This window comes from Calypte anna, chromosome 3 (assembly GCF_003957555.1).
Source record: "Calypte anna isolate BGI_N300 chromosome 3, bCalAnn1_v1.p, whole genome shotgun sequence".
NCBI classification, from domain to species: Eukaryota; Metazoa; Chordata; class Aves; order Apodiformes; family Trochilidae; genus Calypte; species Calypte anna.
In genome coordinates this window covers 74,946,841-74,974,743 of record NC_044246.1, presented here as the reverse complement: position 1 = coordinate 74,974,743, position 27,903 = coordinate 74,946,841, and the positions used below count along the sequence as shown (strand labels likewise).

Here is a 27,903-nt window from a genome sequence, read left to right as displayed (position 1 = left end):
TAACTGTGTTGGGTAGTTTGTTTAGAATATTTGAACAGATATTCTCATGGAACTGGGGTAACTGCATTAAGCACAGACCTATTATACAGGAGTTTTTAAAAATATTTGCTGTGTTACCTAAGAGTACAAGTACACATTTTTAGGTTCAGATTAAGTGGTTGTAAGGCCAAAGCTTCACCACTGGTCAGAAAATACAAAGGGAAACTGACCTGACACTGCAGTACTTGCTGCTCAAAATTGTGTGATTCCTTATCTTAGAAGTGTATCAATTTTTATACACAGATCTACTTTTGCACACAAAATCCTATAGCAGTCAAAAATATCTGTTCCCTGAGCAGCTCAGTATCAAGTGAGAACTTACCTATAAAGTTGTTGCTCTAGAAATGCAGCCATTTTAGGCTTGAAAACTTGAGATATCCAAGGAAGTTACTAAACTGCCTTCTTTTCTGTACATTAATTTGCATGTCTTTAAACTCTCAAACCAATCCATCCCATCTTCACCTATAAATTTGCACTGTAATAATTTTAAGGAATTTTGTTTCCTTTTTTTTTTTTTTTTTTTTCATGCTGTTAGCAGTTCAAGGACACATCAAAGGGGAACTGTTTCGGCCTCTAGAAGATTTAAGTCCTAGCACAGAAGTTCAAGACTCCATGGGCTGTCTGGAAAAAGGAATTAAAATTTCTGGTTCTGCTCTAATCAGTATTGCAGGCAATGTTTACTTGTCCTGCAGCTTTTCCATTCTGACAGTGCAGTCTGTACAGTGAGGAGATAAAATATACCTCGTCACGTTTAAGAGAATAGAGAAGAAAAAATAACTAATCGTACTATAATTTTATTTCTAGTAAGTTCTGCAGTCTCTCTGCAGTTGCTTGCTTCTACAGGAGAACTGCCACAGTTGGCAGAGCCAGCCCTGTTTGCTGTGCTGCCCTGACAATGTATCCTACAGGGATGTGTTCTCTCCTCTTTGCTAATAATTACAGACCCTGTAAAATTGTAGCTGTCACAGTAATGAGTGCCTTTTCTTCAAAGTATCACCGACTTCTTAGCGACTTCTTAGGCTCTTATTGTGTATCTTAGTATATTGATTTTTAGTATATTTGGGTATTTGTAAATTTTCAACACAAACTCCCAGCAGTTTAAAAATGCATATTGTGGGAAGCAGTCTTTCCTTCTGTTGTTTCTCAAGTTGCCATGTATTGTTTTCATTGCATGCTCCTCTGTCAGAAATGATAAATAGTTCTCACCTCATTAGTCTTCACACTGCTCACATTTTTTCTAGACCTCTGCTACATTTTAAGCAGAGTAACTGTGAAATTATTATGTTATTTTAATAGAAAAGCCACTTTATGCTCTTTTATTTTCTCTAGTTTTGGTAATCAGCCTTGATAGTTTTCTGCAAGATGTTTCTCAAACTTTGTAGCTTGTCAAAGTTGATGATCCTTTCTGTGTCTTCCTCTGTATCTTCTTTATGTTAATGTAAGTTGCTTATCAGATTATGCTTTTTGAGTTAAAAACACCCCACTTGTCTGATCTGCTTCAGTTTGCTTCCTTTTAGCTTTTTCTTAAACAGTATTTTTGGCACAGACTGTTTTGACACTTCACTGTCAACTGTAATATAATCGGTGAAGGCTTTCTGCTACCTCACTTCTAACAAGGCACCTCATTCTTATGCACTTCCCTTCTTTGAAATGAAGCACAGTAATGCTTCCTGTTTGGTTAGTAGAAAAGCTGTTTGATTCACATTATGTTCCATTTCCTGCTGTTCCAATTTACATGTCTTTTTGTAACTGTCATCACTGATCCAGCTCCTGTGACTGCACTTTATTGCCTTTACATGGAATCAGGGCTGGTAAAACTATCCTCCTTCTCCCAGTAGAGAAACTACTCCAGAAACTACTTCTATTTACTATCAAGAAGTGCCTGATATCTTAGCTCTGAGGTACAGGTCATGGGTAATGCAGTTGTGAAGTAAAGTCTGCAAATGCTTTTAAGAAGCAAGAAAACTTTTAGTCACTCCAGCCAGAATTCTTCATTAATAGAGTGAAATCTCTAATTGCACAGATTAGCTGTTTCAGTAGATGTTTACCTGCAGTTGTGTTCCTGTTCAAGAACTCCACACAGTGGTCAAGTTGCATTGGTTTATTTCTACTCCCCAAGTCCACATTACAAATAGCACATTTTAGACTTCAAAAAACAAAGGCAAAGAGCCAAATTCCACTTTATCAATCAAGTGTCCATAAAAGGTGTCCATGAAATGTCAACAAAAGTAGCAAAGACCAAAATGTATGTGTTTTCTATCTCACCACAGTGATTTGGGTTTGTTTACCTAATGCTTTACAGAAATAAATGCTAGTAGCCTAATGGGCTACATACACCCTTCAGTTATATTTGACTCAATGACCAGCCAATTACAAAGACAGGTATTTGCAAAACCAGAGGACTTGTTTTTTTGAAACAAGACACATCATAGAGCAAAGGTTTTCAAGAATTTCCCTCCAATATTTCAGAGTAGTGAAATGTGTTTCATTAGGGGGAAAAAACCAAAACAAAAAAACCCGAACATGTTACTGTACTTTATTTTATCATTCCGTGCTTTGGGCAAGTTGTCATTATGATTCAAAATGAAGCTGTATAGAATTTAATTAGAAACAAAGTAATCTAAAAATCAAGAAGCTTGATTTAGGCCAGTTCCTGATTTCAGTGGGATATCTGCCTGAGTAAGGAACACAGGATATGGCCTTCTGTTTGAAGGAATCTCATTTTCTCCAGCATATAGTTAACCAAGGAATCCCATTTCAGTCATTTTAAAGAGTTGCTCCTAACATCACAATTAAAATTAGCCAGTATGAAGCTCACCAAAAGCTTGATCCTCTTAAATAAATTCTCTAATGAACCACACAAATTCACACTAACAGTGAAGGCAGACTAACAGTGTCTATCTTCTGTACACAAGAAAAATCCACTATAAAAAATAGCAATCATATCCAGATTAGTTCTTGATTCTGAAATATTATGATTGTACTATTCAGTACATTTACTTGGAAAAAAAATCATAATATGTTGGGTGTTTTTAATTCCTAACACTTGAAATGTTTTAAGAAAACTGCAGAATCACTATACATATTGCACTTCTCTGGTAAGCTGGGCTACTGTGCTTCATGGCAAAAACATCCAAGTACATCTACTGAGTAAAACAGCATTTTACTAAGCCAATAGAGGAACTTAATTTCTCTCCTGCAGCTTCCATTAAAACTGTAACAGTATTCTCTGCAGGCTCTTCTAGGCTTCATTTCTGAAGGACTGCTGTGTTACTTGTTGTAGAATCCGTATTTATTTTTAAAAATCAACGAAACTCAAAATAATAGATTTAATATACAGTGCACTATCTTCCTTCAGTCACAAACAAAATGAAGACAACATAGGTCGTTAATACAGTTACACTTGGGCATCAGGTTACTGTTGCTTTAAAAATAATTCACTTCAATGGCAAGTTACAGTTTTCTCAAAGCATACAAAACCAATAATGAACTATTTGGTTTGCGTGGACAGTGTTACTCTTTTGTAGCTTGGCTTAATGTTTGATTCCTTACACTGAAAAATCTTAGTACATTTGCTCCAGCGTCAGAGAAAATGATGCAGTTGTAAAAGAAAAAGCTTTCCAAATGCTTGATACAAACAAGCTATTTATTCTTCAAGTTCTTTGTCAAAGATGTTCTTAAAACCTTCTTTCCACTTCATGAACACAGGAAAGATCCCAGGCTGTCTTGAGTCAAAGTGGTCAACAAAGAAATTCTTTGGAATGTCTTAAGATTGGCTATAACTAGAGTTCTGGCTACCATTTGGACCCTGTTCTCCTTCACTGTTTGGAATAAAAAGACAAAACAAAACAAAACATGTCTTAAAAAGGAAGCATCACATATTTTATCTTATTTTGTTTTAATTAAAAATACAGTATTCTGAAAGCAGTCAAGACCTTTTGAAGGAAACTTCAATACTTACACAAATAGATTAAGATATTCTGCTCAGTTTCATAAAAATTCAAATGTCATTTTTTCAGCATGTATAAATAACTTCAGTGTATTTATTTAAATAATAATTTCAATATATCCCCATGTGCTGACACGTTGACTCTACTTCTGAAGTCAACATTTCAAAGTTCACGTTACATAAGTGTGTGCACAGGAATTTGTATGTGCAGATTCCCAACAGTGATATTTAATCACGGTAATTAAATCCAAGATCAAGCAGACCCAGTTCCACCCTGGTACAGCCACGGAACCTCACGCTGGGGTTCCTGGTGTTTGCTAAGCTGTATTGATCACATTTTAATCATATTCTTGCTATTTATAAAACAATGAATGTTCTCCATCTGACTGGCTCCTGGACTATCAGACTAGCCATTTATAATAGAAAGGTCTGTACTGAAAAAAATAATGCTGTATCTCAAACACTTATTCATTGTTAAGTTAGTAGCTCAGTTTTTCCATACAAAAAGTGTATTTAAGTACAGTACCTGTTTGGAGGTGGTTTTGGTTTAGGCATTTTACTAAGAATAGTAGCCATCTCTTTCCTCTCATCAAAATTCTTCCACTGCTCATAGAGCTTCAGAATAACCCTGATTATTTCTAAAATCTGATTAGAAAGAAAAGAGATACTTAGGTCAGATGAAATCATGATTTCATTTTTGTCATAGTCAGTTTAAGTATGTAATTAATTAAACACACTCTGAACTGAAATGAAGCAGCACGATTTTCATTTCATAAACAGAGCTTTCTCACATTTAATCTGATCTGGCAATCAATCATATCTATAATTTGTTTTTCATTTAATTGCCAATGGAATCCTGAACAGAACACTTTCCCTCCCATTCAACTGTATACACCACTTCTCTGTAAGATGAGTAGCTTTTTTTTTTACCTTATGCCCATGCTGCTGGGAAAGTACAACCCCCTGCCAGCACAATAGCAGCTAGATGCCCATGGATTAAAAATACAGTAACTGAGGATTATAAATATTCCATACACACCAGAAGCACAGTGTAGAGGGAAAAAAAAAAAGACCCAAATCACAAAACATTGGTCTGAATTCCTTCCCTCCAAGAAATAAAGAACCAAGACATGTCTAGAGACTTATTATTATATCGTTCTTGTTCTTATTATATAAATATATTGTTAGTATATTATGGTTTGGTTAGGATAGGATAATGTTTGGTTTGTAATTTGTTTCACCATTCACTGTATTAATAAGGTAGATTTCTTTTTCTAATACGTGGACTTTGATTAACTGCTTGACCATTATTTATCCTTGAAACATAAGTCATAGTTTGCTAAGTAAGTGGTATTACTGTAAAAAACCAAGGTTAAGTTGTGTCACTGACAGGAGAATCAGACATCTAAACATTCAGTCATATTCAGTATCAAGCTTATAGTAACCTTATCTGTCAAATATAGGTTGGTTCTCCTCTGTTGCCAATTTATCACTCAGCTTTTACATGCATAACAGAATAATTCACACAACTCTTGATGCAGGAGAGCATCCACTCTCTATTTAAATCTCAAAATGAATCCTGCAATGCAAGTAAAATGCCAGGATATCAGCACTAGGAAAAAGGGCAAAACGGAAGGCACAGAGGACAAGGGTAGGTCTCATCCAGAATACACTATTCAATTCTGGGCACTTAAATTACAAAAAGATAGACTGAAAAACGTGAGCAGAGTGAAACAGTGACAAGGAGTACTACCTTGGATTACTGGCAGGACCTAAACAAAGGTTAAAGAAGTAAACCCCAACAAAGTAAAGAAACTAGTGAAGATGAAGAGCACTCTGAAGATGAAGAACATGTATGAGAACAACTGAACCTTGGAACCTAATAAATTAATGAAGGGGATGATTGGCAGTAGCAGGGATCTCAACTGCATGATCTTGGAGTCTCCCTGTTTAACACGGTCCTGATCATCCAGCAAGTCCCAGGAATGTTTTATGCTCTGCTATACTATGTATATTTATAGGGAGAAAATGAGGACACTGTGCAGGCATGATGCTGAAAGGCAAATCAGAAAATCACATGCATTAGAATTTAAAAGTCAAACTCATGATGGCAATCTTGAATGATGTAAAACATTGGGAATTATTTTTTTCTGGCAAAAAATGAACAGGATACTGGTTTTATATTTCCACCTGGAAAATGGCAACACCAGCAACACTCTGTTGTTATGCAATGGTTCTGTTTTGACTTTCAGAGTGCGAGGTAATGGTTGGACTCAAATGACCTTAAAGATCTTTTCCAACAATTCTATGATTCTATAATGAAATGAGTTGATAGTCTCCCTCTCTGAAAAATCTACTTTATTTCAACACTGCCTGACATACGATCACTGACTCAAGTTCAAATCAATACTGCAGACATGTAAGACAGTAGTTTTACAACCATTTCTGGCCAGTCCATAATAGATGGCAGGAGGAAAAAACACTGTACCTTTTCCATGTCAACAGACAGCTCAGCAAACCATTGCCTTGCATCCTTCTGCTGGACAACACAGGCCACATGTAGGCAAGCTGCAAAGACCAGGTAACATGGACAGTGAACAAGGCTCCACTCGATACAGTTAGAAACATTCTGGTTTCTGTAAGCACTATGCATTTCAGCAAATTCAGGATTATCAGATTTTTCTTCAAGACTTCTTAAGCTGCAAGGCTATACTGTCAGTACTTTGTGAAAGGCAAACTGAAACATCTTATGAGGGCACTCAAAGGCATGCTTGTTGCTGTGACAGTGCACAGAATACATTCATTTAAACATGACAAGAGACATTACTTGTGTTACTCACCTAGAGCTATCATGAAAGGAGGGTACAGTAGACAGAGATCAGTTCTATATGTGTCATTCACTATCCTCCTGTGCAAAAAAGAACTTGTGAGTATCATCCTATTCATCTTTAGACTTTCTGACTTCAAAAATTGCTGTCAGTTTATAAATACTTTGCCAGTTTTCCAGACAGCAGAAACAATGAGGCTTCAGGGCAAAACAGCCAGAGAGGAGATCTCTTTCCATGCAAAAAAATTTCTGAAGCCTTTCTTTTTTTTCCTTGTACTCAAGCAGAAGTTTATGTGGAAGCACTGTACTGTAGCATTGTAAATGTCATTCTGCAGAGGGTGTTGACACATACCACTAATTAATTATCCCTATTTCACAAGTGAGGGCAAGCATAGAGGTGGTATTTTTATTGCCTTTCTGTATTTGAGAAACAGTTAAAAGAATAAGAGCTCTGCTAACACAGCTAAATATTCCTATATATTGCTTCTCCCTCCAACCACAAGATACAACATAAAGCTGACATTAACAGAAAAACTTTACCTCTACTCATAGCCACCATTCAGTAGTGTAAAACCCTGTGTTATTACAGCTAGTCTAAAAATAAAAATTAGATCACTGCAAAGTCAAATCATTACAGGGTTAAGGACAGAATAAGCTAAATCAGGGACATACACCTGCACAGGTTAACTAGGGCACCCTTTCCATTCCAATATGACTGAGCATGCTTTTGCTTGACCAACTTTGAAGCATAACAGTTAAACACTTGCTTTCTATCTTCATTACCATGCAAGAGGTAGCAGCATGTCTTCTTGGCCCATATCTTGCACGTATTGGAGCAAAGGTCTATAAGGATGATATACTATCAAACAGCAGTCCTAGGAAAAATGTCAACAGGCGTAAAGTTAGGTTACAATGCAGAATGTGTTGTCACTTTATATTAAAAACATTTAGTTTACAAGTCAATTACCATTTGGGCTTTTTTTAAGCAGCATTCTGACACCTAACCCTGCACTAATGAGGGCAGTGCTCTCTCTAGAATACCATTACATGGCATGGTTGCCAGTCTGTCAATGTCCTTCCCCTAAGAGACATAGAAAGCCACATCTGCAGCACACTGAAACCTCATTTGCTTACAAACCCGTAATTCCCACTTGGAAATACAAAATACTGCCAGGAAACAGTCTGTCACTAATTACCATACACAGAAAACAAGCCAAAATAATTGACACTGGGTTGGGAAGAGAAGAAAAAAGCCACTGCTCTCAAATCTCCTCTTTTCAGGCCCAGGTTGCTGTAAACAAGAAGGGATAACCTACTCAATGAGGACAGGTAACTGTATGGAGACTATAGGGAAAAGCCACATTAAGTTAGATGTGCTAAACACTAAAGTGAGACACAGTTATTATATACATACCATATATTGCATAATGTACTGGAAAAATAAGTTAATCCCCACAAGGTAAATTCTTGTAAATGCAGTTAATTGTGATAAAAACTCCTGCACACACACAAAACTCAAGGGTTCCTGTTATGTATAGGAGGAGCATCAAGGACTAAATCTAAGCAGGGTATCTAAATAGGGGTTGAAAACTCTGACCTGACCTCCTCTGTGCCCTACTCCCCAAATGTATCCCTTTTCCTTTTCTGCCTGACTCACAAGGCTTCTCCCTGACTTCTCTCTCCTCTTCTCTGCACTTGAGCAGAACATTCAGCACCATTTCAGTAAACAGGAGGCACTAAATTCAGTTTCTTCCTCACAGGATTCAAACCCATACCTCAATTCCTAGAGGATTACCCTAATTATCAGGTTACAGACCAGCCTAAGGGGGGATACTCCCCACACCTTCAGCTGAATCATAGAATCATAGAATCCTTGGGGTTGGAAGGGACCTCGAAAGATCATCTAGTCCAACCCCCCCTGCCAGAGCAGGGCCACCTAGCTTCAGGTTCTTCCAGACAAGAAGATGATGGCATAAAAAGAATGTAACTCTAAGGACATCCTAGTCTCTCCATCAGGACTTACATATGGTTATCTTTCTTTTAAAAACAAAATTAGTTGTGGAAACAGAATCATACTTTATGGTTCTCAACAGTGCTCTAACCACTAGGATGTGGAGTCATCCTGCCTCACCATTCTGCAGCCTACATTCTTTCAGTTGATAAGTCCACCTTCAGTGGCAAGGAGATGAGAAAGCCCTCACTCAGCCTAGACAGCAGCACAGTAATTATAGCATTCTGATGAAAATGTAAATGTTAGACCTGCATGGACATTAGTCTGAAAATGGAGTGTGGGAAAAAAAAACAAAGAAAAAAAAAAGACAGCATAAAGCATGTTTCATAGCACAAAATTCAAAATTGGCTTCATCAGTAAAAAGTAAACTGTAAGAACAGTTTAAAAAAAAAAGGCATAAAAGCAAACCACCAAGAAAATCCACCTACCATTAATTCTAAGAGATAGAATTCACATTCTAGTATCTGCAAGGAAGGAAACTCATGGTTAAACAGCAGCATGTTTCAGACAGCAGAAAGAATTAACTGGCATCCAGTTTAACATGAATGCACAGAAATGCTCTACACATATTTCCAACAGTACTACATACATTTCATCTAAAACTACAAAACCAAACAGAAATCAAATCATTATTAACCATTGCCTTACCACTATTACAATTTAACTTCAACCATAGTAACAATGGATTTAAATGTTATAGATCAAGTTTATAATGAAAGATCACTTCATTGGCAGCACGTCTGATTTGCTTCAAATCCTGGCAGCAGCAAATTGCTCCCAGTTTATTAACACTTCAGAGCAATAGAGAAGTCCTTTATAGAATCAAAGCCTCTTCAACAGACCACAAACATGGCAAATGGCCTTTTAATGTGTTTTCATATTTAATGTCATATTAAATATTCTGTCCAATTGTAGCAATTAAATCAGCTCTCGTTTTCCAAAGAGTTAGTGATGTATTAATAATACCAAGGAAAAGACTGGACTCCTTGAACTGTAGGAAAGCAATACTCCAAAACATATTTCCATTTGCCTTTATCTGTAAAATACCAGTGCAGCTTTATTGCCAGGTTTTAGACATATCACTTGGCTTTCTAGACTAGGTGTAAAGCAAACAAATAAAAAAGCAGTATTTCATCTAAAAATAATTAGATTTGTTTAACTTTCAAAATATGACACCATAAGTCAAAGATGGTTTCAACACTGTGATTGAGAATGTCTTGAAACCATCAGTAAATCTAAATGTTAAATATTAATTTTAAAATAGTTTTCAAAAGCCATCACATTTTAAAGACAAAAATAAAATTGTTTTCTCCAAGCCAACTGTTCCTGTGTGCAAGCTTGGAAGCATCCCAGGTGCAAAGGCTATTTACCTTCCCTGAAGCAATGTATTTGTAAACAAGAGCATTAAAAAAACAAAACCCAAAAAACTAAATCTTTTTATCATCATTCTACACAAAGACTGCATTTTTAGTCACGCAGTCACTTCACTTCTCTTTACAGCATTTCAACAATTTATGGAAAAAGGGTTACAGAAGACTAATTACTTTTTAAAGTACCTTTCCTGATAATCTTTCCAAAATTAATTATGCGCACCCTGACATACGTATGAAAATATTTCTTAGAAGTTAAATGATGTTTTTTCCTACTATTTGTCATTTAATTTATTCAATGAAGTTCCATTTTAAATAGCATACTTACATGGTTCATCCTATAAGGAAACTCCTTCGGAAAGGCATACGAAAACCTAGTTTTCACTGGAGTGAAGAGAAATTAGTATGTTAAAATAATGTAATTAATACTTTACTTTTTTTCCTCTCCATTAATTAATCTGTATAGCTCTTCAAATCCATTCAGCAGTACAGCTGCTTGCAGCACAAAATTGTATTTGAAAGAGAAAAGTTAAGTGGCAAGATTTAAGATCCTGAAAAGGGAAGAGACATACACCTGAAACCCAGATTTTCACAGGTACTCGGTCCAATACTTGCCTGCTGCTTTGGACACCATTAGATCTTCTGGTTAACTACTAACTAGCTTAGGGGCACCTAACTTGCCTCAGGTTATCATTCACAGAGTTATCTAAGTACTGATGCCACTCCAAATTCAGCAACCTCTTCATGATCTCAGTTCCATGACTAAATTCAAGTGGAATTTTCACCTGTGATTTTTTTAGATAGGCTTGAGCTTTCAATATTGAAGAATGGAAACCACATACTGAAGGTACAGAAAAGCAAGAAAAGTGGTGGGAAGAGGGAGGTCAGACAAGAGATCTTGTATGTCCACAGTGTAAAGATTTTGGATATGCAAAAACCAGACTCAAATTCAAAGTAAGAATTCACTACTCTGCAGAGTAAAGTTCTAAGCACTGGACACCTTTCAAGGGTGTTTTTCTTCTTGAGTTTCCCATGTAAATGCATCTACTTAGATATGTGATATGATTAAAGATACTCTCAACTTCAAGAGAATGTTTGAATATATACTCAGTTTTCTAGCTTATGATTTAGATGCCTTATTATCTTTAAGCATTTTACAAGAATAGGTACAAACAGGTATTAAGAAGCACTTGGAGTGGCAAAACCAGAGTGATCTGGTAATAGAATGATGAGCAAAGAAAAACTTAAGCACACTGGAAGATGTGGATTTGAGATTTGCACAAGTGAAACATTTTAAAATCTGCTTTAAGTCTCGGTTCCCTGTACTCAAGGGAAAACATGTAATATTTTATATCCTGGAAGTGTACAGTATTCCTTATATTAAATGGCAGTTAGTAAATTATTGAATAACTGATGAAAAGATAGTGATAGTCTTCTAGGCAAAAGACTTCAACATTTATACCTATGGTAAGCTTTGCAGGATAATGTGCTGTAGGACAGTAAGACTATGCTACTGTTTGGAAATTTTTATTATTTCAAGATAGAGAAGAATTAATAAAATAGTTTTATCAAGAAGCACACAAACTAGAGAGATACATAGTAAAACAGACAATCAAACAAAACTTTGAGCAGGAAGATGGAAAACCAAAACATTTTCCCACAAAGCAAGTCACAGACATAACCATATGGAACTCTCCTGTTAAAGAGCTCTGGCCACAGAGCAAAAAGCTTTTGAAGAGGTTGCCAGAAACCGATCTGAGATTATCCTCCTTAAAAAGGAAGCACGTGTTACTAACTTCATGTTTCTACCTAATCAAAAGCAAACAAACCTGTTCAGTCGACCGCTGTCTCTTTTGTTAGCTTCCTTTACCTCTTTACCTCATCTTTTTTCTCCTTTTGTACAGAGACCTTAAAAACCAAACTGCTGCGTGCTTCTAAAGCAACACCAGTAAAAAAAGACTGGGTAGAGTAAAAGAAACAGAAACACGAGGAACAAGCCTGTTGTTTTTATCCTTGCTTCCATGAAATGCAGAGAACTTAGCAGGGCAGGCAGGGATTCTAGGTCTGAAGGCAGAACTGTGAGGGGAATCTTCTGTGGAATTCTGAGACTTGGGATTTTCAGAAATACCACAGCTCAAGAGCAGAACTCCAGGTAAAATCAACTACTGCATATTTATCAGAATCCATCTAACTTTTTCACTGATACATCTAAACTGCCCCACAATCTGTGCTTTGAGATGCTACTGCTGCCAAAATAGCAACTTACTGCTGGATTCAGTACTGGCTTTGGTCAGGCTGGCACTGAAGAGGCGTTTCAGTTCCTGGTGGTGGAACCCTCACACAGCCAAGCCCCATGGACTCACTGCATGTGGAGGCTACAGATGCAGCCAGTCAGCTGTCCCCTCAACAGTTAAGAGGGATTTTGAAATTGCTGACCTACATTCTGAAGAGAACAGCCAGAAATTGCCCATTGAGAGCAGCTGGACCTTCTGGGTCAAATTATAGCACTCAGTTAAGGAAGCCATCACTTTAAGACCTTGATAGCTGAGACACAAGGTACGGGAACTGAAAAGTACACGATGGGTGTGAAAGACAGAAGTAACTGTAGTGTAATTTTATTGCATTTATTTGTGAACTATATGTAGGTCACAAAGTGTATTTTTAGAATTAAATACTACATACACAGACTAATTTTATGATGGGGAAAAAAGGATTAAAAAATGGGAGGTATGGAGCCTACCAAAAATTTTGAAAGCATGTACTTCCTTGGAACACAGGGCTTTGTTTGTCTGTGCTGTAGCAGGTAGGTTTACAATTCCATCTAGTGTAGTTCAGAAATTATTTTACTGCTCAATACTGTTTATAAACTGCCATAGTTTATTTTTATTGCTTTTTATGCTTTATCAAGACTTGATAAAAGGCTATCTTGTAAAAACAAGCAAACAAACCCAAAACACAAAGAAAGCATATGATCTCCCTACAGAGGTATCACACTACAGTATAATGAAAATCACTAATACTTACATACAGAAGTAGCAGCAGAAATCAATCTTGTATTTGAAACAACACCAAATTCCTGAAGAAAATGAATGGTAAATGAGATGAACTGCCTGAAATACCATACACTCACACTGTTACCAAATTAAAATAATGGCTTCTTACTAAACTGAGCTTCTTTATGTAGTATTTCTATTTTTTCCCCACCCCTTTTTCTTTCCTTTTTTTTCTTAAGGTGAACAGAGAAATTAAAGGATCTTAGGTAAAGAGTCTTTATTTACTAGTTGTTTTGCTGTTCGAGAGGGACAGTAAGTATTTCTGAAAGGTGCTAAAGCCACAAAAGCTTAGTTGCCCAACCCTCTACATATAAAATAGAAAAGAGAGCTTCAAGAACTTATGTTGTTTTTCCTTACCCTGCTTGGAGAGAAAACTGCCTTTAAAAATCTGTCATTAACTACCTTTTTTCATTATGTTTCCATGAAGCCTTAGCTTCTCTGCTGGGATAGTCAGCAAGCTGGAAAATTTCTATATGAAATGTTCTTTCAGAAAGGTGCGTAGCAAGATCATTACCACTACAGCTGCCCTCTGAAGTTACATAAAGCAGGCTGCACTGACTTTTTAAAAACTTTTATATTATATAAGGTGAATTGGTATATGCATGCTCCACGTCTGCACTTTCTTAAAGGCTTAATTAACAAGCTGTTAAAAAAAATACTATCAACAGTGTTCTACATCTTTTTCCTTTCCTCTATCTCTGCCAAACACTGGAATGTGTCACAGTATGACACACAACAGTATCACATGTAAAAACTGATTTACTAACACTGCTTCTACCATCCACTAGGTATCTGAGTTCCTCCTGCAAAATTCATGAATGCTGAAATATCACAAATTGGCCAATTTGTGACACTTCTCAAAACAGCTGAAAAACTTCTTTCATTACAGAGGACTAAGAGCAGCACCCAACTCTTGGCCACATTTAAAGTGGACTTTTCATGGTAAAGGCATGGAGCTTTCTCACCATCATACCTTGTTCTCAAAGACACCATACGAGCTACAATATACTTTTAATTCAAATAATGAAAGTGTGGTGAACTCTGAGGATCCCTCACTATATGAAAGGGAATAGGATAATTAGGAAAAAAATTCAAATTATGTTTTAAGGTTTGAGTAAACATAAAAAGGAAAGACACTAGAAAGGCAACACTGCACAATTTAAGATATGGTTAATGTAAATGCTGTGCCACAGTGCAACAGCCATTTAAAATACTCTCCAATTTTCAGAGGCACTTCAGGGTTAGTAATTCAGATGAAACTGTGAAACACCAAATACTAAATAACATGTTTGAAGGCCTTCTCCGTCTCCTTTTCTTAAATTGTTACAGAAATCCATACCAAAAAAATAGAAGGTTTGAACCCCCAAAGCATGAAGAACAACAAAAATTTTAGAAGTCCTAAACGTTTTCTCACTCTCATACATCACATAATTTTACATTAAAAAATTGTAATACTTCATACCTCTACTTTGGATGCCAAAAACACACACGTAGGAGCCATTAATACTGGATCTATACTTTTTAGGGAATATCTGAAATGTTATAACAAAATTGTAATATGTTGTTTCATACATGTAGAACGATTAATCTATTAAGAGCACCACACCTCCTTTTGAAAAAAAAGCAAAGCTTAAGTTAACTTCATTAGCATAAAAGCTTTACACCATCCAGAAAACAAAAGTGGCACTGGTTTTAATACAGAATTGAATTTTAAAAGGGCTACCAAAATGTGCCTAGCAAATGTTTTACTCTCGTACCATCATAGTAAACAGTCCTACCTGGCATAGAATCTCTTGAAGTAGACTGTAGCAGTGGCAATAACTTGTTGTCTTAATTTAAGGTGTTCACCTAAAGCCTGGATAACTTAAAAAAAAAAAAAATGAACAAAAGCTTGAGTTGAGTCTTTACAACAATTTGACACCAAATAGCAAAGGATCTAAAATAAAGATTAGTGATGGAGATTCCAAGGAGCAGCAGCACAGCCTTGTCCCCTGGTTCAGATACATCCTTCTGGAGACACAAAATGTTGCTGTAAACTTACAGACCTGCAGGTGAAGAGGCAGCACTGCACTGTGAAGCTTGGGGGTATCCTAAAGAGGGAAAGATAACTTGACTTCTCTGTGTACAAAGTGAGTAGGACCTTGAAGAAGGTGACAACACAAACCTTGGAAGGGAATAGCTTGGGTATTCCATTTGAGACCAAACCAAGATCCAATACTTAAAATGTAAGTCTATGGCCTTTCTGTGCCATGCAAAATGGATGTTTGGGGGTTTTTTTCCCCGAACAACTAAAGCTGCCAACGCAAACATGGTCATTAAATTTGGAAGAGGCAGCAGGTGTTAAAAATATGACATATTTAGTCTAGGGAGAGGGGGTGGGAGACCAGAGGATGTAGTGTCAGCTGCTCCATCACAGAGGTCCTCTGCCAATTGGCCACGGAACAACCCTGGTGTCATCTGTGCAGGTAGCTCTTGTTTGGCCTCCCAGGCAAAGGAGAGGTGCCAAGCAAATCAGATGCATCAAGCTGGGATTAGGAGCAGGGGTCAGATATAGAGAATGGCAGAGTGGAACAGAACATTGTTACTTGTTATTTTTCCCGTATTCCTTCATGGCCACAATTCTGGCTAAGGTTTGGCTGTATTAAGACTCTCTGTTCTTTTTACCCCTCCCTCAACACAAATGTCCAAACCAATAATTTAAAATGCACCTAAATATATATTTAAGATACGTAAGGTAAGGTCAAGACAGTGACCACCGATGGGAAAAACAAAGAATTCCATTACCAGGAATACCTAAATTCTTAGTCTCTACTTCAGCACAAAAGTCCAGATTTTTTCCCCCATGCTTTTATCCTGTATCCCTTCGGAGTATTCAAAGTATACCCTACTCTCACCTTTAATGAACACCACAGCATTTTAAAACATGCAAATACCAAGGATGTTGTTGGACAGAGAAGGGTTGAATGTAGGAGAAAAGAAGAAAACCACCCTGAACAGCACTGATGACCCGCAGAAAAAAGTCACTAATTTTTCAACCACTACGATCACTCAAAGCAACATTGAGATGGTGTCATATCACTCTCTTCCTAAAAATAAGAATGCCAAATTGACAGTGATGGTAGGTAGGACAAGCAATACTGCCAGAAAAGAGGTTAAGCTTAGTATGTACTGTCAGTACAAATATTAAAATATATATCAGCATGTCTTGGGAGGTTTGAAAGGATTTTTCTCCTTCATTTGACCATGGGGCTACAAAGCTGTCTTCCTACTAGGGCATCAGAAAAATTCAAATATTAGGCTAAACAGAATTCTTCAAATATGTTTCTCACCCCCATGGGATTTTCAGGAACAGTTAGGCCATCTGCTGTCAGAGAAGTGTGGTTTAGGGAAAAAAATGGACAAGAGCCTAGAGAGACTTAATGAAATGGAAGCTTGTATATGCTGGGAAAAAGTCCAAGAGTTTTGATCAATTTTTAAAATATTTTTAAAGAAACTACTGGATTATTTATGTTTATAAAATAAGTGGTTTCGTTGGCTCCTTCTAAATAAAGATTGTTTTAAACCTGAATGTCTTGAGTAGCCTGTAGCACAGACATTACAGCTTCTGCCTTAATATAGAAAAGGAAATCACTTAATGCACTTTTCAAACAAAAACTCCATTAAGACTTGGTGCTCCAAAAAGAGAAATCAACACCAATTTCCTTCATAAAACTATTTTAGCTAAGACAACAGTTTCCCTTCTCTACAGTATTAACATTCTGAGTAGCTGTGTGTGGCCATACAACCAGCCTTGCTGTGCTTGTTTTCCAATGGAAGGCAGCAGAAAACTGCCTCCCCAGGTAACATTTGGTTGCTTTAGGGAACAACCATCTCCTGGGCAGACAGATGCTGAACATGACAAGCCATGGCTGAGACTCATATCCCTACCCACGTACAGCAGGAGGTGGGAGTGAAGAGGGAAAGGCTCTATAAACCCAAAGCAGGGTCCCTGTTCAGAGGCAGGTGATGATACAACACAAAAAATAAAGGGCTGGAGCACTGCAAGCTCTGCCTGAGCTCCTACCAGTACAGAACAGCCCCTGACTGCCTCCCCCATGAAGATGCCTCTCTTTGCTACAGAAGGGATGAAAGCCCAGCAACACTCTGTCCTCCAGGGTAAGCTGTGCTCGTAAGCACACAAGGGAAATGCTGGCAGACCCATTCTCCAGCTGCCATTGTACCTTCAGGGTAAGCAGGGAGTGTCAGGGAAAAGGAGCCCGAGAACCACAAACTAAAACCACTTTGTCTACTTTGTAAACCTTTGTTTACTCAAGAGAAACACTGAAGTGAAACATTTTAAAAAGCATATTTCACAATCCAAATTAATACTAGCGAAAATCAACATAGAAATACGGTTTTAGAGATATCAGTAGCCTGTTTTCTCTTTTTGCATTCCAAAGCTATGACACTTTGTTTAAACGTCAAGGAACTTCAGGAATTCATCAAATAGGTAAATTACTGCTTGCTTGATTTCCTGGTGCCATACAAGCAATAAGACAAAAATATCCACAGCAATCCCATTTGCAAATTATAAAAATTATAAAAATAGCTAAGCTAAGAGAAAATCTGGGATAAGTATCTTTTACAAATACAATTCCAGCACAGACATAAGATCTACCAGTGGCCTTGGGAAAATCCCTTAACTTCTGTTTCAAGTACTTTTGGCCTGATAGCTGAAAAAATAAGTATTCTGTAGAGGACAGCTGTGAAAAAATATTTTAAGAGCTGTGTGCAAACAAATTACTACTTAACAGTATCCTTTTGCTTAAGGGGATTTTATGAAAATGCCAAACAATTGCAAAGAAAAGAGTTTAAGTGCCTGCATAATGTGATAAGCTCCAGCGTGGCCATTCATAGGGTCAAGTGCTTTGCAGGATGAAGTAGGTCTTGGGTAACTTCACTGACAAGTCCCAAACTCTCTGAGAGAACAAGCTGCCTGCCAACAGCTCTCAGAAACTTGAAGACAATTTGAGGGCCACCTAGTGCTAGGTAATCAATCACATGGCAAGACACAGGCTGCAGTGCAGGTTTCAAATCACATAACTAAAAACAAGTAACAATTTTCTCAAGATCTGCTGTTTAGTAGGATGACAGATCACCTAAAATACTTACTACGGCCTAAGAGCCCATCAAAAGCCTAGTCTGAGTATTAATGTTTGACACTGAGCCCTTCACACCCTAATTTGGAAGTTTCTGCTTGCTTTACCTCATGTTTTTGTAAGAAATCCCTGAAAATAAGAAAATTTACTGTGTTTTGTCCCATCAAAGCTTAAAACATTATGTGTGGGGCTAATTTGCCTGTAAATTCTCATGTAATGCAGCTGATGAACAATGATCACAGAATCATCCAGGTTGGAAAGGACCTCTGAGATCACCAAGTCCAACCCTGGATCCACTACCCCCGTGGTTACCAGACCATGGCACTGAGTGCCACATCCAGTCTCTTCTTAAAAAACCTCCAGGCACGGAGAATCCACCACCTCCCTGGGCAGCCCATTCCAATGCCTGATCACCCTCTCTGTAAAGAATTTCTTCCTAAGATGCTGCTAACACCACAGTTCTCTGTTAAAAAAGTTGTGAAAATGTTGTGAAAGCTTAAGTAACACCACAACGAAAACATTTGTCTACTTAATTCAAACTTGCTTTTAGATATTCCACAGGAAAACAAACAAACAAACAGCTTTACCATTAGTAAAAAATATCTGTAGCTTCCAATATTCCTCTTCGGTCAGAAATTTCAAGTCTTTCTGGCGCTCCTTCAACAGATCTTGTTTATCCAAAATCCATTGTAAACTGAAGGAAGGGGGAAAACAAATTTCACCACCTCTTTGCCAAGATCACAGGGGGAAGGGAGGGAGGGTGGGTGGGGGTCGTGGTGCTGTCCTGTAGGAAGGGACCCTTTATCAAAACACAGCCACCAGCACGGAGGTGAAGCCGTTCTGGCTCCGACTGCTCTCGCCCTCCATCCCGGCTCTCTCCAAGGCTCCGCACCCAGCAGGCCCCGAGCAGGCCGCAGCCCCGCGCCGCTCCCCTCACCCCGGCCGGGCCTCCCCACACCGCAGTGCCCCGCGTCCCCCGGACCCGGCCCCACCGGGAAACCGACGGACAAAGCGTGGCGGTGGCCTCGCAGCTTCCACACACATCCCCCCCATACACACACACACACACACACACACACACACACACACACCGCTCCATCCCCGCCTCGCCCCCCGGCACCCACTAGTGCGAGCTCTGCCAGAAGTTGCCGGCCATGGGGAGGAGAAGAGAGGGAAGGGAGGAGGCGACCGGGCCCGCGTTGTCCCGGCCCCGCCGCGCCAGCGCCGGCAGCAGGAAGGGAAGCGGCCGACACCGCCCCCCCTCCCGCCTACCCCCGCCGCTCCCGCTGCCGCCGGCCGGCAACACACGGCGCTGGAAACACGTTCCCCCGCGTTCGGGTTCCGCCTGCCCCGGCAGCCATGGCTGCTGCCTTGTCCTCACGGCCCTCACGGGGACTGCAGAAGCACACGATGCGCAGCCAAAGGCTGTGGCGGTGAGGTGCGAAGGCGCCGTGTTACTACCGCGGGTGGCAGGGGCTTCTTGGAGGTCCCGCTGTCCTTGCAAGGCTTTCCTGCGTGGCGTTTGCCCTTTAGGGAGCAGTTTGGGATACAAGGGGGCTTCAAAGACCATCCAGTCCAATCCCCTTTGCCAAGGGCAGGGACATCTCCCACTGGACAAGCTGCCCCATCCAGCCTGTCCTAGAAGACTTCCAAGGAGGAAGCATCCCCGACTTCTCCAGGCAACCTGTCCTGGTGTCTCACCACCCACATCATAAAATATTTCTTCTCTGTGTTCAGTATAAACCTGCATCCTTTCCGTGTAAATCCACTGCTGTCTAAATTTGGTACCAGCCTGCTCCCTAGAAGGCCACACAGACTGATGGTCCCAATGACATCACTTACTTGGCTGTCTGGCAGCTGCCTCCACCTCACCTAAATTTCACAGATTCATAGAACTATACGACAGTCTGGGTTGAAAGGGACCTTGAAGACCATTTAGTTTTTAACCTTACCCCTTGCTAGGGTTTCAGGGCTCTGCTTGGTAGAATTTTCCTTGTTGGACAGAGCCTCCAGAGGTTATTTTTTTTTTAAGGTTTAGGATGCTGGGCTGGATTTCTTTTTATGCTCTTTCCTGTGGTAGCATACAAAGCACTCAGAGCTCTCAACTTCTGAGGAGGATCTGAAATGCAGTAATACAATACATGTACTGCTGTGGAGATGGGATATTATGAAAAAACTTCACTGAAAAAGGTTATTAGGGACTGAATGGGCTTCCCCAGGAAGTGGTAGAGTCGCCATCCCTGGAGGTATTTGAAAGACATGTAGATGTGGTGCTTAGGGACATGGTTTAGTCGTGGCCTTGGCAGTCTGCTAGGTTATCTGTTGGACCTGATTGTAGAGAGACATTGTCAACCAGGTGCCTCGAATTGCCAGTGAGTGGGTGTGAGTCCACCTGTGCCTGATTAGGACAGGCCCCTATTGGGCATGAGCAAGGCCAGGGGGGCCAATAAAGGTGGGACACACACCCACAGAGAAAACCTCAGCTCACTCTGGTGCGAGGCATGGAGAGGCCAGCAGCTCGTTGAGCCTCTGGAGCAAGAAAGGCTCTTCCCACTACACTTCTACCCTGGAAGCGCTGTGTGGTGGCTGGAGTCCTGGAAGAGACCAGCAGCTCGTCAAGCATCAGGAGCAAGAATGGCTCCTCCCGCTACACCTGATTATCTTAAAGGTCTTTTCCAAGCAAAATTTTTCTATCATCAAGGCAGGAGCCGTGTGTCCCTGTGCCTGTACAGCATTTCCAGCGGGGGGGGAGGGAGGGATGGTGCCTTCATTTCTCCAAGCAGCTCTTGAACCAGGGGAAGTACACCTAAGTTTTGTTATGAGATCAGCAAAAAAAGGTATATTTTAAAAGGCTGCCAAGGTCTAGGTGAATTGTCCTGTCTCCTCTCAGGTGAGCAAGCCTGGCTGGCATTTGTCAGGGCTGGGAGTGCTTGGAGATATCCACTCTTCTATTATATCCTAAACCACTCCAGATTCGATGATGCAGTCCTGGGCCATGGACAGGGTGAGGCAGCCCCATTGGATTGTCAGGAAGAGGCAGGAACAGGCAGGGCTATGGGTGCCCTCGGGACTCTGGTACATGGAGCTGGTGTATGGTGTGCCAGCATGGATATAGTAAAAGGGACCTCTTTGTTAAGAGAGATTAAACTCTCAGGGTCTTTGAGGCAACCTCTGCCTATGTCCACTGGTACCAGAAGTTACATTACTCTCTTCATCTCCACTGTCCTCCACACCCACTGTACATAAAGTCAGTGGGCTGAGTAAGTCAGTCCCAGGTTTGTTGCCCATTACCACTCCTTTTACTGCAAAAATCAACAGTCTGACTTGATGACCTCTGAGGTCATCAAGTAGGGTCTGAGGGGAACCCTACTGTGGCAGAACCAAGACTGGGAGGTTATTTCCTTCCCCGCCCAGTCCAGTGACATACTCGTGTGATGTTATACACAGATGAGTGTGTGTGTGCATTCCCTCTGCAAGCCCAGTTGACAGGGCCAAATATGGGCAGGAAGGGGAAGGCTGCCTGCACACAAGACAGACAGACAGCAGCTGGCAGCTGCTATGGGAAAGCTGCAGCCCCCGAGACCTTCCTGTTCTGTCCTGAACCCAGACTGGGGTTCAGACCCATCCTTGCACCCACAAGTCAGCAGAGTTTTTGTCAGCCACCACGATGACAGCAAGAAGCTCTCTCACAGGACAGAACCTCAGCAAAGTAACTCCTGGTTTATTCTATGGGTTAAGTAGTGCTTGGTGCACAGGTTGGCAAGACCTGTGAGCATAGGATGACTATTTTTGCATGGTCTGACAAAACCTATTTGTTCTAAAATTTGAGTATGCTTTGTTGGTCTGCACGCAGCATACCAAGCAGCCTGCTTGCTCCCTAGAGGTTCTCCTCACAGTGGGCAAACTCTCTCCATCTCTGTCAGCTTCATTACCCTGAACTGAGAGGTTGTTTGTAGTGTCAGAAGTAAATATCCTGCAAAGCAGCCATCACCACTGTCACCAGTAAGCAAGAAAATGGCTCAGTTCAACAAAATTTAACATTGGGACTTTCTACGTATTCAATTAGCAAATAATTCAGAATATAATTAATGTAGTTCTTGGTATCATTTGGGATATTCATATGTACATATATGTATGAATAGATACATATACATACACATGCATATACATAGATGTGTTTGTGTAGGGGAACCTGAATTATCATCTTATCATGACAGAGACAGTCCGTGAAAGTCCCTCCCTGTCGCTGAAGTATACAAGGAGTACTTAGTTTGGGCTTTGCCTTGAAACTGTCAGGGGCTGGGGACTGGAAACAGTAAACCAAGAATTTCTGTGTGGCAGTAGCAGCAAGAAGCACCTGGTGGTTGTCCTTAGACTGATCAAGTACCTCTGAGAGGCATTTCAGACCCACTCCCACAGGATTCTGCAGTGATCTCTTGTTGATGGTGTAGCTAAGATGCAGGAGATGTTTTATAAGGAGATGCACAGGGTAAGATGGATACAGTAAGGTTTCTAAATGATTTTGCTGGTGGAATGAGACACCTTTCCTGACATGTCAGAGATAATCTAGGTTTGAGGCCTAGGAATGTGAGGTTGAGCCATGAGGTAGGAAAGAAAGAATTTGCATACTGTGGCTGTGTTTCCTTTACTTCTCCCTTCTCAGTGCAAGGAGACATGATGGACACCACAGGCAGAGTTCTGTGGGATTTCCGTGGAGTCCCTCTGACATTACTTCTTCCTCCAGAAAGCCATCAAGACCTTGCAGAATTTGCTGAGCATGCGAAAATTCAAAGAAAGTCCTTATTCCGCTATTTCAATGCCACAGCTACAAAGAGAGGAACCAGATTGCCAGCACATGCCTTTGGATCACAGCCACCCACAACTGCATCACACCCAGCTTAGCACAGCACACAGGAGCCAGCAGAGAGAGAAGCTGCTGTACAACAGAGCCTGTCATTGCTTCAATGAATGCACCAGAGCAACCAAAATAGCAGCAGACCTCATTCAGATGCTTATCACATCAAGCAGGCATCTTTTTGTTTCACCATTCTTCTCTACCTGCCCCCTTGCCTTTCTCTTGCTTTGCTTTGGTACCTCTGTTTTCTTACCTCCTGTTATTGATTTGTGTTTCTGCATGGCAGGAAATAATTAGTAGGGACTGGGCAAGAGACTTACCATAGCTATGATAAATACCATTGCTCCGCTGCACACTGGGCACAGGGGACAGCTCTGCTTGCCCTGCACCTGACACCACAAGGGCTGTCTGATGCTGCTGGAACTGGAGCAGTTGGCACTGCAGGGACATGCCAGCCCTGCTCCAAGGCTGTCCTTTTCCCAGCAGGACAGGCACCATATTGCATGACCTGATTTCACAGCACCACAGCATACCATACCAGAACCAGATCTATGGAGGAGGAGCAAGTCCACTTGGTGACACAGACCCAGAGACAGAGAGAAGAAAAGAGCCCCTGGGATACACATTTCCCTGCTCAGCCACCCTCCTACATGCCCTACGAAGGGACATACTTCCATGCTGGAGATCCTCCCTGTGGCATGACACCCGGGAGGGTCCTTTGGGGGGGACCTTTGGGGGGTCCTTCTCAGCCCTGCAGCATCCCTTGACTCAATCAAAAGGGCTCCTCTTGACTGGGGCATGCTCCTCTTGACTGGGACATGCTGGGGATGCCTGCTGCCAGGCCAGGAGTCCTGTGGCTGACATGGAGCTGGGGGACCACATTCACACAGCGCAGGGGAGATTGATGGCCCTGTGATGTTTCCTGTGTTGCTTGGAGGACATGGATGCTGCTGTGGCTCCATCTCCCTGGAGGCCCAGCTGGGAGGTGCTTTCCTGGGCAGGGGAATGGTGGAGGGCAGACAGGGCAGAACCTTTTCCTTTTGACATTGCTTTGCAGCCTTTCTTTTTCAGGAGCTGTGTGGAGATTCACATTATTTACCATGTCCTCTCTATGTGCTTCTGTCAAAACAGGCGAACGAAGATTTCATGAAACAGATGTGCAGTGCTGCTGTCTCCTGCTCAGCCTTGGACCTGGCTGCTGCTCTGAGGGACATCCAGATATAGGATGAAAAAATCGCAGCCAAGAACCTGCAGGTAAAATTATACTTTGTCGTATTTGTGAGATGAAATTATCTGTCAGCTCTTGCTGATCTCTACCCTCTCTGCCCCCCTAATAAAACCTGTCACCAACATATTGAATATACTTACTACTCCATCACTAGATAAAAATATACACAAGACAGTCAGATAGATTATTTTTATTACAAAATAAATACTTCTCCCAATCCACATGTTATAAATAGCATTTAAAATTATGGAAGGAGGATGCTTGCTCAGTTTTTTTGTTCATGACTCCTCCTCCACAATTCCAGTCACCCTTGTCTTTAGTTGTGCACAAAAAATAGTCTCTGCTAATACTGTTGGGGTTTTTTACATGTTTACATAGTCATCTAATAACTGAAAATGTATGAATCTTCTCACAGATCTGACAATAAGTGCTGTTTGCCCTCTTCTGTTTAATATCCCCTCAGGAAATTAATGAGTGATACAAACCCAGATTTTCTGACTTTAATCAAGCTTCCACAAAACATGCTGAGAATGTGAGACATTTCAGTGAAGGAACGGGGGAAAGAAGTGTAAGTGGAATTGAAAACCCCTTCCAGCTTATGTTGTGTCACTTCTAATGGAAGCTTTTGTTATGATTTCGCTAAGTTAGGTAATGTGACAGTTGTCTGATATTTCTCCCAATAATGGTGGTCTTTTAGGCTATATTCTGCAATGGGGGAGGTGGACTGGAGGATTAGTGACTCTGGACGTGACCCTATGTCAAACCAGTAGGAAGTATTAACAAACAATGTTATATGAAATAAAAATTCAGCTGCTCAGTAATGCTCATATCTGAACATAAAGATCTTGTTGTTCTTGATCCAGAATTTCAGGGGCAAAGCATTTTTATTAGAGAATTTTTTATTTGAAGAACCCTTAGCCCCCCCTGTGCACACACACACATGACACACAAAGGCAACCATTTAATATTTTACATAGAAATATTCAGGATAATTTAATCAGATGGGGGACTTCAGATGAGAGTCCAGTTTGCAATGGAAGGATAAATAACAAGAGATGGAGGCATTACTGTTGTGACAACTGCTTGGCAAGGATAACTGGTTCAGAAGGATGCTCTCAGCCAACCTGCAGTTGAAATAATTTTTAAAAATCGTCAAGGATCCCACACAGTAGCCTATTATTTCAAAAGGTTTTCATATTTGGGTCTGGCATTTAACCCCACCTCTGTCTCTCAGTAAAACATACACAGCAGGAATATATATGCAGGACAGAGTACCAAATCAGTGTTCTGTTGGTTTGAGGCTTTTTTCGCCCTGGTCAGCTGGACACGCACCCTCCGCCCCCATGGCTCAGGGTTTTATGTGCGGGGAGTGTCTCTGACCACGCCGTGTGGGATCGGATCCTGAGCAGCACACCCAGTCCAGGCTGAGAGGGGGTTTAACCTTTCCTTTCAAACCTTGGAAGCCATTGTGGATCACCCTGCCATACGGAATCCTGATGGCCCTGCACTCACCCAGGGCGTATGTCAGTCCGATCAGGGAGGACTTTCCCCCCTGGATAGAGCACGTTCCCCGCGGGAAATGCAATCCCTGTGAAACGATATTTTTTTTAGGATTTCCTCTCTTTCTCCCCACCAAACACTTCCCCCTGCCCCATGGCTTCTTCTTTTTCTGTGTTGGTGCTGGCAGAGGGAGGGTAGCTCCGGTGGAGACATCAGAGAGGACACGAGGAGGGAACTGATGGTCTCTGAGCTAATCTGCCCCCTCACAGGAAGCGTTTATCTCCCTCGTACCTCTTCGCAAGCCTTAAGTTAAAGCAATATTAAGCCGCTGTGGGCAATGAAAGGCGTCCCGAAAAGACAGTAGGCTGCCCAAGGCTGCCGCTCAGTCCAGAACAGGAGCCCTATCTGTCTGTCTTCCTTACCCATGGGGGGTGCCCTCTCGGGGACTTCTCTGCACCCTAAACACTGTCTGGAAGAAAGCGAGTCTGCCCCGAAGGTGTAGGCTCTTGGCCCCTCCGGAGGAAAGGAAGGTACCGTAACATGGACACAGCCCGCGGTCGTCGTCCTCCTTCCCCTCCTCCCGCAGGACACCGTGGATGCTCCGGTGTCACCCCAGGCTTACGCAGAAGCTTTCTCCACCTCCCCAGGACCTCTCCTTCCTTTCTTGCTGTTCCTCCAGGTTACAATTCAAAAACCTGCGTTTCCGCCTGCCAAGAGAAGCTCGTCCGCCTTCAGCCCCAGCCGCCCGTGTTTGCAAGCCTGTTTTGTCGCTTTTATTAACTCGAATAAAATTAGGAGCACGCATTTTCTTGCATGACTCGGTCCCGTGGGACCTCGGGAGACGTGTTTTTTTTTTTTCTGCACGGCTTCGCAAAGGTATGGAGGAACCTTGAAGCAACCCAGCAGGCGGGAGAGGGGCTGCCGCTCCTGGTGCTCACGGCGGAACCTGGCCCGAGGAGAAACACCACCCCCTATACACACACACCCCCACACATACCCCTTCCCTCACGAACCCCTGACATTACCGGGAAGAAATGAGCAGAAAACAGAGAAGCGATTTAATTAATTGCATCTTCACTGGATTACGCTTGAGGGACTTTTTTTCCGAGGGGCGGCTTCGCTGGCTCGCTCTATCTGGTAGCAAATGGTTTCTCTCCAACCCAGAAGCTCAGAGAGGTTTTCTGAAACTATGACAGTGAGCAAAAACTGTGTAACCGGGATAGAAAATGTATCACTACCTCGTTTTATATTTCCTTGCCTATATCCCCCCGACAGATTTCATACACCTGCGGACACACACATGCATGTGTGTCTACACATTCTTTGCCACCCTGTTTTGAGGGTTCCCAAAGGGAGTTTGAGAAACCACTGTCCTTTCCCACCCGGTTTCAACAACCTCCAATACAACCGACCTCTGGGGCCGGCTCGGCGGGGGTACCCCAACACCCCCCCTCGACAGCATCCTCCGCCTCTCCACGCCAGGCTGCACTGCCAACGCCACTGCACATCCCGCAGGTCTGCAGGGGCTTTGCCTCCAGCGGGGAGGGTCGGGGAGAGGCTTTTTTTTATCGGGACTGAGGGATGCGAGGAGCGGGGTTCTCTGTGACCACTGGCACAGCGGGACAGGGTAGCAACATCAGGTGTAACACGATAAATATCCAGATACTTTATTTCCTAGGAACTCATCACAGGGGACAGGTGTATTTTTGCTCCCTAGGAATTTTTAATAAAAATAGTATTTCCCCCCCCCTTCTTTGCAAGGTAAAGGATTAATAGAAAACCTCACCGCATCTCCTTTCAGGCTGTAGGATGGAGCCTCCCTTTCCCAAACAATTTATGTCCAGGGTTGCGGGGTCTTCCTGGGGAGTGGACAGAGCAGCTCCCAAACCTGGGGAGGGGGATGGGGAGGGTGGTGGTGCAGACAGCTTGGTGC

General features: G+C 41.4%; 1 protein-coding gene and 1 long non-coding RNA gene across 4 annotated transcripts; one reads left to right on the top strand and one right to left on the bottom strand.

Annotated features, from left to right (window-relative positions):
• Positions 1–2,125: 2,125 nt before the first annotated feature.
• Positions 2,126–19,656, bottom strand: CCNC (cyclin C). Of its 3 annotated transcripts, XM_030448080.1 has the most exons (12): positions 19,512–19,656; positions 18,975–19,081; positions 15,028–15,112; positions 14,712–14,781; positions 13,221–13,272; positions 10,525–10,580; positions 9,255–9,290; positions 7,599–7,690; positions 6,829–6,896; positions 6,477–6,556; positions 4,515–4,633; positions 2,126–3,860 (listed from the first exon to the last, which is right to left on the bottom strand). In XM_030448080.1, the coding sequence occupies exons 1-12, from the start codon at positions 19,541–19,543 to the stop codon at positions 3,806–3,808; spliced, it is 852 nt and encodes a 283-aa protein (XP_030303940.1). In that variant the 5' UTR covers positions 19,544–19,656; the 3' UTR covers positions 2,126–3,805. The 3 variants fall into 3 exon arrangements, with proteins under 3 accessions (XP_030303940.1, XP_030303942.1, XP_030303943.1); XM_030448082.1 differs by lacking the exon at positions 18,975–19,081 and having other exon boundaries at positions 19,512–19,586; XM_030448083.1 differs by lacking the exons at positions 15,028–15,112; positions 19,512–19,656 and having other exon boundaries at positions 18,975–19,063.
• Positions 19,657–22,019: 2,363 nt separating this feature from the next.
• LOC115598132 lies at positions 22,020–26,725 on the top strand. The gene is made up of 3 exons (XR_003987411.1): positions 22,020–22,096; positions 24,374–24,496; positions 26,650–26,725. It is a non-coding gene; the product is annotated as an uncharacterized LOC115598132 (long non-coding RNA).
• The last annotated feature ends 1,178 nt before the right edge of the window (positions 26,726–27,903 follow it).

Bases quoted from the DNA above. Each gene is read 5' to 3' on its own strand.
- CCNC (XM_030448080.1), bottom strand. From the start codon at position 19,543: ATGGCCGGCAACTTCTGGCAGAGCTCGCACTA. The intron at 13,273-14,711 runs GTATGAAGTATT...CATTTTCTTCAG, and splicing joins TTTTGGCATCCAAAGTAGAG to GAATTTGGTGTTGTTTCAAA. The intron at 3,861-4,514 runs GTACTGTACTTA...TATTCCAAACAG, and splicing joins CCAAAACCACCTCCAAACAG to TGAAGGAGAACAGGGTCCAA.